Source organism: Moschus berezovskii, chromosome 21 (genome assembly GCF_049115385.1).
Source record: "Moschus berezovskii isolate FMDL1 chromosome 21, NW_MosBer_1.0, whole genome shotgun sequence".
Lineage (NCBI taxonomy): Eukaryota > Metazoa > Chordata > Mammalia > Artiodactyla > Moschidae > Moschus > Moschus berezovskii.
This window is the reverse complement of record NC_142480.1, coordinates 43,348,599-43,361,077: the sequence shown is the minus strand read 5'-3', so window position 1 is coordinate 43,361,077 and position 12,479 is coordinate 43,348,599. Positions and strand designations below refer to the sequence as shown.

General features: G+C 46.6%; 2 protein-coding genes across 2 annotated transcripts in view; one reads left to right on the top strand and one right to left on the bottom strand.

The window, feature by feature from the left end:
* Positions 1-4,128: 4,128 nt before the first annotated feature.
* LOC129550065 (uncharacterized) lies at positions 4,129-10,485 on the bottom strand. The gene is made up of 3 exons (XM_088829715.1): positions 10,241-10,485; positions 5,925-10,185; positions 4,129-5,725 (listed from the first exon to the last, which is right to left on the bottom strand). Exons 1-2 carry the CDS (start codon positions 10,483-10,485, stop codon positions 9,417-9,419), a joined length of 1,014 nt encoding a protein of 337 aa, XP_088685841.1. The 3' UTR covers positions 4,129-5,725; positions 5,925-9,416.
* The window catches only part of ABHD17C (abhydrolase domain containing 17C, depalmitoylase), a 60,086-nt gene continuing 57,570 nt past the window's right edge, over positions 9,964-12,479 (top strand). Inside the window, exon 1 of the mRNA XM_055417949.2 lies at positions 9,964-10,707. Within this exon, the coding sequence (XP_055273924.1) occupies positions 10,115-10,707 (593 nt within the window). The 5' untranslated portion in view covers positions 9,964-10,114. The remainder of the gene's footprint in view (positions 10,708-12,479) is intronic.

Genomic DNA, 12,479 nt, shown 5'->3' with positions numbered 1-12,479 from the left:
CCTGGGTCTTCTGCATTGCAGGAAGATTCTTTACTGTCTAACCAGGAAAGAGGGTTAGCAAGTGGGCACAGCAGAGACACAATACATATGATGAGGGTTGCATACTAAGGTTTCAATGAAAACATTATTGACATGACTCACTGTCCATAAGACCAAGGTCAGGGGAACTCTCAGTGGTAAGGACTCTGCACTTCCACTGCCGGGGCCTAGGTTCAATCCCTGGTTGGGGAACTAAGACCCCTTATGCTGCATCAGTTCAGTCAGTCAGTCAGTTCAGTCGCTCAGTCGTGTCCGACTCTCCGCGACCCCATGAATCACAGCACGCCAGGCCTCCCTGTCCATCACCAACCCCCGGAGTACACTCAAATTCATGTCCACAGCTTTTGCTCCATCCCTTTATTCCTTCTATAGTTATTTCTCCACTGAGCTCCAGTAGCATACTGGGCACCTACTGACCTGGGGAATTCCTCATTCAGTATCCTATCATTTTGCCCTTTGTTACTGTTCATGGGGTTCTCAAGGCAAGTATACTGAAGTGGTTTGCCATTCCCTTCTCCAGTGGACCACATTCGGCTGTGGTCCATGTGATCAGATCGGCTAGTTTCCCGTGATTATGATTTCAGTTTGTCTGCCCTCTGGTGCCCCCTAGCAATACCTACCGTCTTATTTGGGTTTCTCTTACCTTGGTCGTGGAAAATCTCTTCACAGCCGCTCCAGCAAAGTGCAGCCGCTGTACCTTACCTTGGGTGAGGGGTATCTCCTCAAGGCCGCCCCTCCTGACCTTGAACGCGGAGTAGCTCCTCTCGGCCCTCCTGCGCCCACGCAGCCACCGCCTGTTGGACGTGGGGTAGCTCCTCTCAGCCGTGGCCCTGGCCTCAGGCGTGGGGTAGCTCCTCACGGCCGCAGTGCAGCCAAAAGAAAGAAGAAATAAAAAGGACCAAGGTCAGGACAAGCATTCTAGGCTGTCCAATCAAAGAAGGAGTGGGTAACAAGAGAATTTGCAAGAGGTTCAATGAGAGGAAATAAGAGAGGTGACAGAATAGGAAATTGTAATCAGAAAAAGGAATTGCAACTTCCAGGGAATGACACAGTGCCATATGATAACAAGGTTCAGGTAGTGGCAACATTTGCCTATAGTTCAGTGGAGAAGAAAAGAAGGCAATGGCACCCCACTCCAGTACTCTTGTCTGGAAAAGCCCATGGATGAAGGAGCCTGGTAGGCTGCAGTCCATGGGGTCTTGACACAACTGAGCGACTTCACTTTCACTTTTCTCTTTCATGCATTGGAGAAGGAAATGGCAACCCACTCCAGTGTTCTTGCCTAGAGAATCCGAGGGATGGGGGAGCCTGTGGGCTTCCGTCTATGGGGTCGCACAGAGTCAGACACGACTGAAGCGGCTTAGCAGTAGCAGTGGAGAAGAAATGAAAACATCAGGAGGTGTGAGGCAACAGAGAATTGTAAAGTCAGGCTCTTCACCTGGTGGGGCCTCACTGAGAGAAATGACTGCCTCATTTTTAGGAAAAGGAAGGTAGAGAAGGGAGGAGAAGGAGAAGGTAAGCACACTGCCAAAAACAAAACAAACACTCTGAGCAGAAAAGCATAGTCCTGTGCTAGGCAGGTAGCAACATTGTGAAAGCCCAGGCAGCCAGATACTATAGACTCCAAGAGAGAAGAAGGATGGTCCTTGAGGGTGGGGTGTGGGCTATTTTGTTAATCTTTGCATTTCCTGCAGAAACCACCACATCTCTGGCACATAGTAAGTCTTGGTAGAGCTTCGCTCAACTCAATTATGGTAAAATTACTTCATCCTCATGTGAATGAGAAATTATCTTTGGGAAGTTAATTTTTGAAGAATCTCCAAGTATCCAGGAGAACATCTTCATTATTCTAAAATACTTTCTTTCCTCTTTTTTTTTGGTTTGGTTGATAATAACTTACTCATTTTAAATTATAAAATAATACACACCTGGAACTTAAAGAAAATACTCAGAAACAATCAACCAAACCCAAACCCCCAAAATCTCATTCATCAGTGATTTTTTTTTCCTGGGTTTAAACTTTTAAAGTATATTTATTGATACATGTTGTACACATTTTGTGTTGCTTTCACTAGACATATTCTGGATATTTTCCTATGATAACAAATATGGCCCTTTCATCTCAGTTTTAATGGCACATATTGGTCTATTGTCTGGATGTGCTATCATTTTCTTAGACTCTGATGTTTTCAATTTTTTGTTTTGCTTTGTTTGCCATTACAAACTATACTGTTACAAGCATCCTAGTATTTAAAAATCTATGTGCAAAATGGATTATTTCCTTAGGCTAAATTTCAACTTGAATTACTTGATTACAAGTTTGATATATTTTTCCTTGATAGTATATTAAAAAGCAGAGACATTACTTTGCCAACAAAGGTCCGTCTAGTCAAATTATGATTTTTCCTGTGGTCATGTATGGATGTGAGAGTTGGACTGTGAAGAAAGCTGATCGCCGAAGAATTGATGCTTTTGAACTGTGGTGTTGGAGAAGACTCTTGAGAGTCCCTTGGACTGCAAGGAAGTCCAACCAGTCCATCCTAAAGGAGATCAATCCTGGGTGTTCATTGGAAGGACTGATGCTAAGGCTGAAACTGCAATACTTTGGCCACCTCATGCGACGAGTTGACTCACTGGAAAAGACTCTGATGCTGGGAAAGGTTGGGGGCGGGAGGAGAAGGGGACGACAGAGAATGAGATGGCTGGATGGCATCACTGACTCTGTGGACATGAGTTTGGGTGAACTCCGGGAGTTGGTGATGAACAGGGAGGCCTGGCGTGCTGTGATTCATGGGGTCGTGGAGAGTCGGACATGACTGAACGACTGAACTGAAGTCTTCTGACATATATTGTGAAGTTTCTTTCCAGAAGGTTGTCCCAATTAGTATTTCCACCAGAAAGTTGTATCTGAGAGTGCTTACTTTTCTAAATCATGTCCAACAGAGCCCTAGTGGTTTTTATTACATTTTTTCAAAAAATTTGGGTCAGTGCAAGAAAGTTAAAAATAAATTTTTTAAATTTACTTTTAAAACTGAGTCTAAGCTTTTTCTCCTATGCTGCTGCTGCTGCTGCTAAGTCACTTCAGTCGTGTCCATTTTCTCCTATACTTATTGGTTATTTGTATTCCTTTTTATAAAATGCTTGTTCATATATTTTATCCATTTTCCCCATTGGGGTGTTTTGTCTTTTTCTTTTTAAATGAATTGATGGCAAATAGTTTGGCTTAGATTGTTTCTCAAAATCCTAAAAATTAAAAAAAAAAAATGTAGATTTTTTATTATGGAAAAGTTCTAATATATACAAGAGTAGAGAGAATTGCATATGAAACCCCCATGTACTCATCAACTCAAGCCCCAGATTCAACAATTATCAATTCCTTATTAATCAATCTTGTTTTTTTTTTTTTTGCAGCAGTTCCTCAACATCATCTCATTTCATCTATAAATTAATTTCAGTATATAGAAGATTGAAAATTATGTGGTCGAATCACTAACTTTTTCCTATGCGGTTTCTACCTTTGGTATTTTGCTCAAAGATATATAAATCTTCATCTATATTTTCCAGGTGTCTTTTGGTTTCTTTTTTAAAAAATCTTTGATTTTTTTTTTATCTATCAGAATTGAACTTTATCTTTTTTCAAATATTTAGCTAATTGCTGAAATAAGTTAGTATAATCCTACCAATTTGAAACATCAAATTTATTACATGTGAAATATTCACAGACAGCTAGATCTGTCTGGTCTTTTGCCGGTATTACTGTTTTTTTGAGTATGTCCTTAACATTCATTATTGTAAATTCCCTAGAATAACACTACAGATCAATCATTCATGGACAGTTTCAATGTGCAGCTATCTGAAATTCAACAAAAAGAACACCTTAAAATTGAAGCCATATTGTTCATTATCACCATAAAACTAAATTTGCAAGCTCAGCATATAAAAGGCTGTGCCTTCTCACTTCCCATTTTAAAAAAAATCACTTCTATAACCTATTACATGTTTGCACATGAAACAAGCATTTAGTGATTATTAGAAATTGAATTCCAATAACCAATTAAGTCTGTTTAGAGTTCCTATTATGTGCTAGGACATAAGGTTTTATGAAGATTGTGTAGGTGAAACAAGTTCTTATCTTTAAGCAGCTCAGCAAGTCAAAATTCTGAGATAGATTTTGGGGACTCTGGCCCTCCCATTAAGAATCCGTGAATAGGAGAAGACCAGTAAGAAATGTAGGTCTGAGGGCATAATCAACCATGCAAAGAATGGAACTGTGAAAGAACCGATCTGTGGGTGGTTGGTGTTTGATTTCTCTCAATCCTTATTTCTGTGGTGCTTTCTCAGCATTTCATGGGTCTCTGAGCTCTCCCCAGCTGGGGCTCCAGTGACCTCATTTATAACACTCTTGATAAGAGCCCTCAGGCTGAGAGGTTCTAGGAAAAAGATACTTCACCTCCAAAAGCTTTCAGTTGAAAGCTTACCCTAATGAGCACTGGCTCAGATTTCCCAGAATGGCAGCAAATGTCAACTAAACTATCTTCAAAATTATCGGCTTGATTTTCTTCACTTTTCCAAAGGATTTGTTTAATAGCTATCTCCTCAAAAATCTACCCCATCTTTAGTCATATTTTAATAATTTTTTTTAAATGGAGGAAAAAGCAGCCATAGCTATTCCACTGTTATCAACAAAATATTCTTGGACTTTATTGAGAAAGCAGTTAAGAACAATGTTTGGATCTTTCGTTTCTGTTTCCTGAATCAGATTCCTAATTACTGCATTAGGCTACAGGTAACAAAATACTCAACTATTAATACAGTTACATAAAGTGACTTATTGTTCTCAAATAACAAGAAGCTTGGGGACTTCCCTGGTGGTTCAGTGGTTAAGACTTCAGCCTTCCAATCCAGGAAGCACAGGTTTAGCCCCTGGTTGGGGAACTAAGATTCCACATGCCTTGTGGCCAAAAACCCAAACAACAAAAGAGAAGCAATATTCTAACACATTCAATAAAGACTTAAAAACAAAGTAAAAAGTCCAGGTGAAGGCAAAGCTGGGCAGTTGTTCGGCAATGTCATGAAGGGCCTAAAGGCCTAGACTTTTCTCTTGCTTCTCCAACATCTTCAACTATGAAATTCACTCTCATTGTGGCAAGGTGGCTCTCATAGCTCTAGTAATAATAATGCCTGCAACCCAAGTGGGAATTAAGGGACAGGAAAAGAGAAACATGCCAGATGAGTTCGGTTAAGTCTTTCTAGAAGCTTCACTTAGAGACTATTGGCCGGAACTGTGTCCTGTGGCCTGTGGCCGTCTTCACAGCAGGGGAGGCCAGGTGACTATGTGTCTTAACTGGGAGCATTGTTGCCCAGAACAAACCCGATCTTTGTTATCAGTAGTAAGAAAGATGGGGAGAATGCCACAACTTCTTAGCCAGCGGACATGTGTAGTCTATTCCTAGGGGGATGCTGGCATGGACTTGGGCTTCTTTGTGTCTTTCTCAAAGCCTGCACTCTGACAATACTGTCTGAAAGAGAAGGAATAATCTTGGTCTCTTGATGCGTTCACTAAATCACTCACTCATTCTTTAACTGATGATTTAATTAATATTTGCTGAGCATCTTCTTTAAACGAGGCACGGAGGAAACAGTGACCAAAACAGACATCATCCTAGCCTTCACAGAGCATTCAGTCCTAAATTTAAAGAAAGAAAAAATAAAACAGGGCACTCTATTTTTTTTTCCCCCTCTAATTTGGTCATGTTGCTCAGCTTGTGGGATCTTAGTTCCCTGACCAGGGATTGAACCTGGGCCCTGCAGTGAAAGCACCAAGTCCTAACTACTGGACCACCAGGGAATTCCCAGGGGTCAGTGTATCTTCGATCTCTCTTTACCTTCCACTGAAACAACCATATCCAGTTTTGAAGCATAAATATCCTCTGATGGTCAGTGAAAAATGCTGACACAAGTGGGGTGATCTTGAGCAATTCAGAATCAGGCAGACTGATCTGGAAGAAAAATTCAATGTGCAAAAAGCCAATATTAAATAATAGAGACCAGTGCATTTAACTACTTGGAATACTGTTCAGTTTACTGACCCAGAATGGCTTAGCAGGATGCAGTTATTCTGTGTAGCAAATCATTCAATGAGCTTGTTGAGGGCAGGAGGAGCTGTCTTAGCCACCTCTGCATTCCACAGATTGACTCAGTGACCAACTCATGCTAAGTACTTAGTAACTATGTCTGCTGACCCAGACTCAAAGTTTTACCTTTCTCTACTAAAATGCAGGAAGAGCCAAACAGACATTCTTTAAGATCAAAGTGATCAGTTAGTAATCCCTGACCTTTGAAAATATATTTGCAAATATATAGGGCAAATTTATTCTTCCTGGGCTGCATATTGAAGTTCTGCAACCAGTATGCCAAGGCAGGCTGCCACCTTTGTCTTGGGTGTGAGAGGTGTGGCAGAGATATTAAACTCTGCCTCCTGGTGAGGGGCATTGTGTTGAGGGGCTACATAAATTTGACTATGACTTGAAGAGGCATGAGGTGAGGAAGTTTGGGGAGCTCTATTCTATAGCATACACTAAAACTTTGGTTTGGGATGTGAGAGTTGGACTGTGAAGAAAGCTGATCGCCGAAGAATTGATGCTTTTGAACTGTGGTGCTGGAGAAGACTCTTGAGAGTCCCTTGGACTGCAAGGAGATCCAACCAGTCCATTCTAGAGGAGATCAATCCTGGGTGTTCATTGGAAGGACTGATGCTAAAGCTGAAACTCCAATACTTTGGCCACCTCATACGATGAGTTGACTCACTGGAAAAGATGCTGGGAGGGATTGGGGGCGGGAGGAGACAGGGACAACAGAGAATGAGATGGCTGGATGGCATCACCAGCTCGATGGACTTGATTTTGGGTTAACTCCGGGAGTTGGTGATGGACAGGGCGGCCTGGCGTGCTGTGATTCATGGGGTCGCAAAGAGTCGGACACGACTGAGCGACTGAACTGAACTGAACTGAAAACTTCACCAAGTGTGAATAACTTAAAAATAGACTTCAAATACATAGTCTGAACAGTCTTCGTCCACCAGATTTTCTTTAGCTAACTTTTTGGATAGCTCATAAACATCTAAAAATCACTTTTGTGAAGACAGTCTTTTGAAGCCAGGTCCGAAAGGTTACTGGAATCAGTATGGGCAAATTCATTTAAAAGACGTCTCAATTTAATATTCCCACAAACCTGAACCAACATACTGTCCAGGGAAATAAATACTCTTTGAATCCACCTCTGTGTAAGAGGATGAAAATAAAAACCAGGCTTTTATTTACTTATGTATTTATTGGTATTACACTGCATGATGCTCCACAAATCCTTTAGGAATGTAAATAAACAAATATTTTTCTTTTTGGCTGGGCAGCAAGTAGGATCTTAGTTCCCCAACCAGGGATGGAACCTGCACCCCCTGCATTGGAAGCCCAGTCTTAACCACTGGACCACCAGCAAAGTCCTCCAAATTCTATTCTAATCTTGAAAAGATTAGGGAGGTACACACTTGGCTAATCATCTTAACTTCCCACAGAAATATCACCACTGAATCAGGATTCAAAACCATTTCCTTAGCTTTTGGGGTTTTGGTTTGTTCCCTCTTTTTTTTTTTAATTCACAGGGGAAGTGTTCTGAATCTTCTGCCAATACTCTAATTAAACTGTAAGGTGTGTGAAAGCAGAGACTGTCTTCTCTTTATAGTTTCAGCCCAAAAGTTCTAACATCTTAGGTACTGTGAACATAATAGATGCTGAATACAAACAGTATTTTTGTATACAGTAGCAAGTTATACAGCTTTTTAGAAAGGGAAACCTAACCTCCAGAAGATAAAAATTTGGTTTTGGGGCCTTCCCTGGGGTCGCAGAGTCCGATACAACTGAGCGACAACTGGAGGTCCAGTGGTTAAGGGTCCACGATCACAATGCAGGGGATGCATGTCCCATCCCTGGTTGGGGAAGTAAATGCCACATGCTTCAGCTAGCCAAATACATTAAAAGAAAGAAAGAAAAAAAAAAATGGTTTTAGGTGAAAGGTCACCAAGTGTGAATAACTTTAAAATAGACTTCAAATATTTAATCTGAACAAGCTTTGCTAACCAAGTTTTCTTTAGCCAATTTCTTGGATAGTTTCAACAACATTTAAAATTTATTTTAGTGAACAAATAATCTTTTCAAATCTGGTTCTGAAGGTTACTGAAATCAAGATGGGCAAATTCATGCGGGTGCTCAAAAATAACACCTTTCACAAAAGCCAGGAGGAAAGTCTAAATTCTCCTGGACATCTGTGAGTTAACACAAGAGACCCAGAGTGGTGATGCTGCCAATTTCCTTGTCTCTAGCTGCCCTGCTGGCAATCAGGAAGGGTATCTCCTGTCAATTCCTGAAAGGGAATTCAGCTGCCAAATCAGGAGGAAAAAGGAAGTTGTGGAAGGCTCTGTGAAATTGGCACCAGGGCTTACTCAGTTGCAAGGCACCGAGAGTAATATTTGAAAAAAAAAAAAGTCACTTAAAGTGAGTGCCAAGATTATAAGGGATTTAAATCATTGTAAAATCTTTCCTGATTAAGACCATTAAAAATACTAGATTCCAGAAAGAAGTCTAGAGGAACTAGGGCTGTAAAGGACGCCTAGTTACCGCTAGAAAATCTACTGCCCTTGAGATGAGAAACGACAGTGGCAATGTAGTATATTACTAAATATACAGAGTGGCCCTGTTTTAATAGCTGACTTTTATAGACACAGGGGTTTACTGAAGGCCCAGTCATGCTCCTAGGAAAGTAATACTGTGGCTGTAGTTTAGTTGGTAAATTGTGTCTGACTGTGACCCTATGGGCTGGGGCCCGCCAGGCTCCATGAGATTCTCCAGGCATAATACTGGAGTGGGGTGCCATTTCCTACTCCAGGGTATCTGCCCCACCCAGGGATCGAACCTGGGTCTCTGCACTGGCAGGCGAATCCTTTACCACTGAGCCACCAGGGAAGCTCAATACTGTAGCTACATAGGCAAAAACAACCTCCTGTAACAGGGAGATGCAGCAATCCTTCGACACTCTATCCTACACCACCAGTTCCCCTGATGGTCCTGAGACTTCGGTAAGAGCCAGCTCAGAAAGCACCAATGGACACAAAAAGCCAAGAATTTCAGGTTCATTTCAAGTCTCTTTCATTCGTTAATTCTTCAACAAATCCCCAAGAATCTCCACGCATGAGAAAACTTGGATTTAGGGAAGGGAATTCCAGGGAGAGGGCAGAGAGAGGAAGAGTCCGATCCGGGAGTATACCTGCTCCCCTTCCATTGTCCCCACCTTCCACCGTCCCCCGATCGGCCCACGTGCCCCCATGCCTAACTCGGAGCGCTCCGCTGCTCCCGGCCTCTGCACTCCCGGAGTGGCCCTATCGGCCTCATGTCTTGCTTCCCAGGGGGGCAAAGGTGCCCGCGTCCCCTCCCGGAACCCCTCTGGGGATCTGCCCACCTGCCCCTGCATACAGACCCTAAGCCGGGGCGCCCCGGTGCTCCGGGCGCCTGGGCGTCCCGGGGAGGAGGACGCGCTTTCCAGGCCAGAGCAGGTGCCCGCGCCCCGGCGCGCGGAGTCGGGTTAGGCGGCCGGGCAGCCCCGCCCAGACGCCGGCCCGGCCCGAGTCCCGGCGGGGGCGCGGGCCCGCGGTAACCCGGAAGAGGCGGCGGCGGCGGCGGGCGTGCGGGAGCCGGGGGGCGGGGGCAGGGCTGGGGGCGGCGCGCTCCAGCCGGCATGGCCGCCGCCGCCGCCGGCTTTGTGTGCCGCGCGCGGGCCCCTGACGCCCGCGCCTCTGCCGGCCCGCGGGGCCGCCGCTGACCCGCCCCGGCTCCCAGCGCCGCGCCCGCCGGGCCGGCCCCGCCTCCCCCCTTGCGCCTCCCCGCCCCCTCCTCCAGCCGCCGGGCGGGCGGGCCGCAGCCGCCCTCCGCTCGCCCGCTCCTCGCCGCGCGCCCGCCCGCCCTCGCTCCCCAGCCGGCCTGCCTGCCTGCCGTGCCGGCGGCGGCGGCGGCGCGCTCCAACCGCCCCGATGCCCGAGCCAGGCCCCAGGATGAACGGCTTCTCGCTGGGCGAGCTGTGCTGGCTCTTCTGCTGCCCGCCCTGCCCAAGCCGCATCGCCGCCAAGCTGGCCTTCCTGCCGCCCGAGCCCACCTACACGGTGCTGGCGCCGGAGCAGCGCGGCCCCGGCGCGCCCGCTCCGGCCTCGGCCGCTTCCACCTCCTCCGCCTCCGCCGCGGCCCAGCCGGCGCCGCAGCAGCAGCCCGAGGAGGGGGGCGCGGGGCCCGGCGCGTGCAGCCTGCACCTGAGCGAGCGCGCCGACTGGCAGTACTCGCAGCGCGAGCTGGACGCCGTCGAGGTCTTCTTCTCGCGCACCGCCCGGGACAACCGGCTAGGCTGCATGTTCGTGCGCTGCGCGCCCTCCAGCCGCTACACGTTGCTCTTCTCGCACGGCAATGCCGTGGACCTGGGCCAGATGTGCAGCTTCTACATCGGCCTGGGCTCGCGCATCAACTGCAACATCTTCTCCTACGACTACTCCGGCTACGGCGTCAGCTCCGGCAAGCCCTCCGAGAAGAACCTCTACGCCGACATCGACGCCGCGTGGCAGGCGCTGCGCACCCGGTGAGCCCGGCGAGGGTCGCCAGGCCTGGCCGGCCGCTGCGAGGGGGCCGGGCTGTATCCCCTGGGGGCCTCTGGGGAGGCCTGAGGGGAGAGGGACCCTCCTTCGGGGCTGTGGGCGGGCAGAGATTTCTTTCCCCCCACGCGCACACACACCCCTCCGCGGCCGTCGTGGCTTCTCTTTTCTTTTCCATCCCTGGCTTTCTTTCACCCCCTTCAAGAGCCCCGCCAGCCCTCTGGTTCCTGGAGAGTTCAGCTTCGCAGGGTTTTGCCTGCTTTGGCACGCCTGGGTGCCCCCGATTTCCCCGGCTGGGTCTTTTGTGGTTCTGGGCACCACAAGTGGCAGGCATGCTTAAATACGGGGCAGAGACAACTTGGTTCGCGTTGAGTTTGTGTGAGCCGGCGGCCAGAGGCTGGAGGGCCTCAGGGTGAAGTGACCTTGGGCAAGGCGCATGATCTCAAACCTCTTGTTTCCTTCCTTGTAAAGTCAGGGGGCGCGGTGGGACGGCTTCCAAAATACGTTCCGGTTGTAAAGTGCTCAGCGGGGCCACGTCTGGGCGGCCTTGGAGGGAGCTGGAAGGTCGGGTGGTGTGAAGTTGGACATCTGGAGCTGAGTAGCTGGCACAGCGGTCAGGAAGTTTAGATGATGGTGGTGGGCCTGGTTTCAGAAACTTAGTTAAAACAAAAACAAAAACCCAGGAGGAGTTCGAATCTTGTGCTTAAAGGGCTTGGGGAATCTCTTGACCTTGAAGTAGCATTCACAGAAGGACTAGGAAGTGTTTACTGCCCTAGGGAGTCTTTTATGTGCAAGGCACAAATTGGGGGCTTGGTTTTGGGGCTAGACGTCGTTAGACCAGCAAACCAAACTTGAGTTTCAGTCTCTAGTTACCCAAAAGTCTGGTAAGTGGGCAAGTCACGTCCACCTGTTTGTGCTCCAGTCTGGGTATCTGTGGCTTCACCCCAGCCACCTGGTAGCAGGATGGTGAAGACACCTGAGGTCATGACTTCTCTGACATCGGATTGCTTCAGATGAGAGAGCCCCCAGAATAGGTATAATTGGCACTAAGCTACTGACAGGTGTAGTCTTTATCTGAAATGTGTTTGCCTGGCACTTGCAGACTGCCAACATTAGTGATTTTTGTCCTCATTCCTGTTCGTGAATATGTTCATAAATTATTCTGTGCCTTTCTGGGAAAATGGCCTATCCAATAGGGAAATACTTAGGATTTCATACGTTGCTTATTCACATTCTTCTCCGGAAGTCTTGAAGGACTTCGTTTGGATGAAGCTTCTTGAAAGTGGTTTAGGCTGAAGTTGTACAATTGTTGAGACCCCCATGGACTGTAGCCCACCAGCCACCTCTGTCCGTGGGAGTCTTCAGGCAAGAATACTGGAGTGGGTAGCCATTTTCTTCTCCAGGGGATCTTCCTGATCCAGGGATTAAATCTTTGTCTCCTGCATTGACAGGTGGATTCTTTACTGCTGAGCCATCAGGGAAGCCCCTGAATCAGAATCTACAAGTAGTTAAAAAGTCACCTGTTTCAATAAAGAGTTTCAGATACATGTTTGTCACACATGATCGATCGCTAGTAGCTGCTGTTGGTCAAGGTAGTAAAATTAAGGGTTGGCATTAGATCTTAAAGTGAAACATAATCTCACCTTGAGTAGGTTATTTGGTGAAATTTCTGTAGAAAAGTGCTCCTATATGTGTCTAGATTAGAATGAAATTTTTTCAGACGTGAGGCAAGTCCTTTGCCCTGAATATGCAGGTGTGT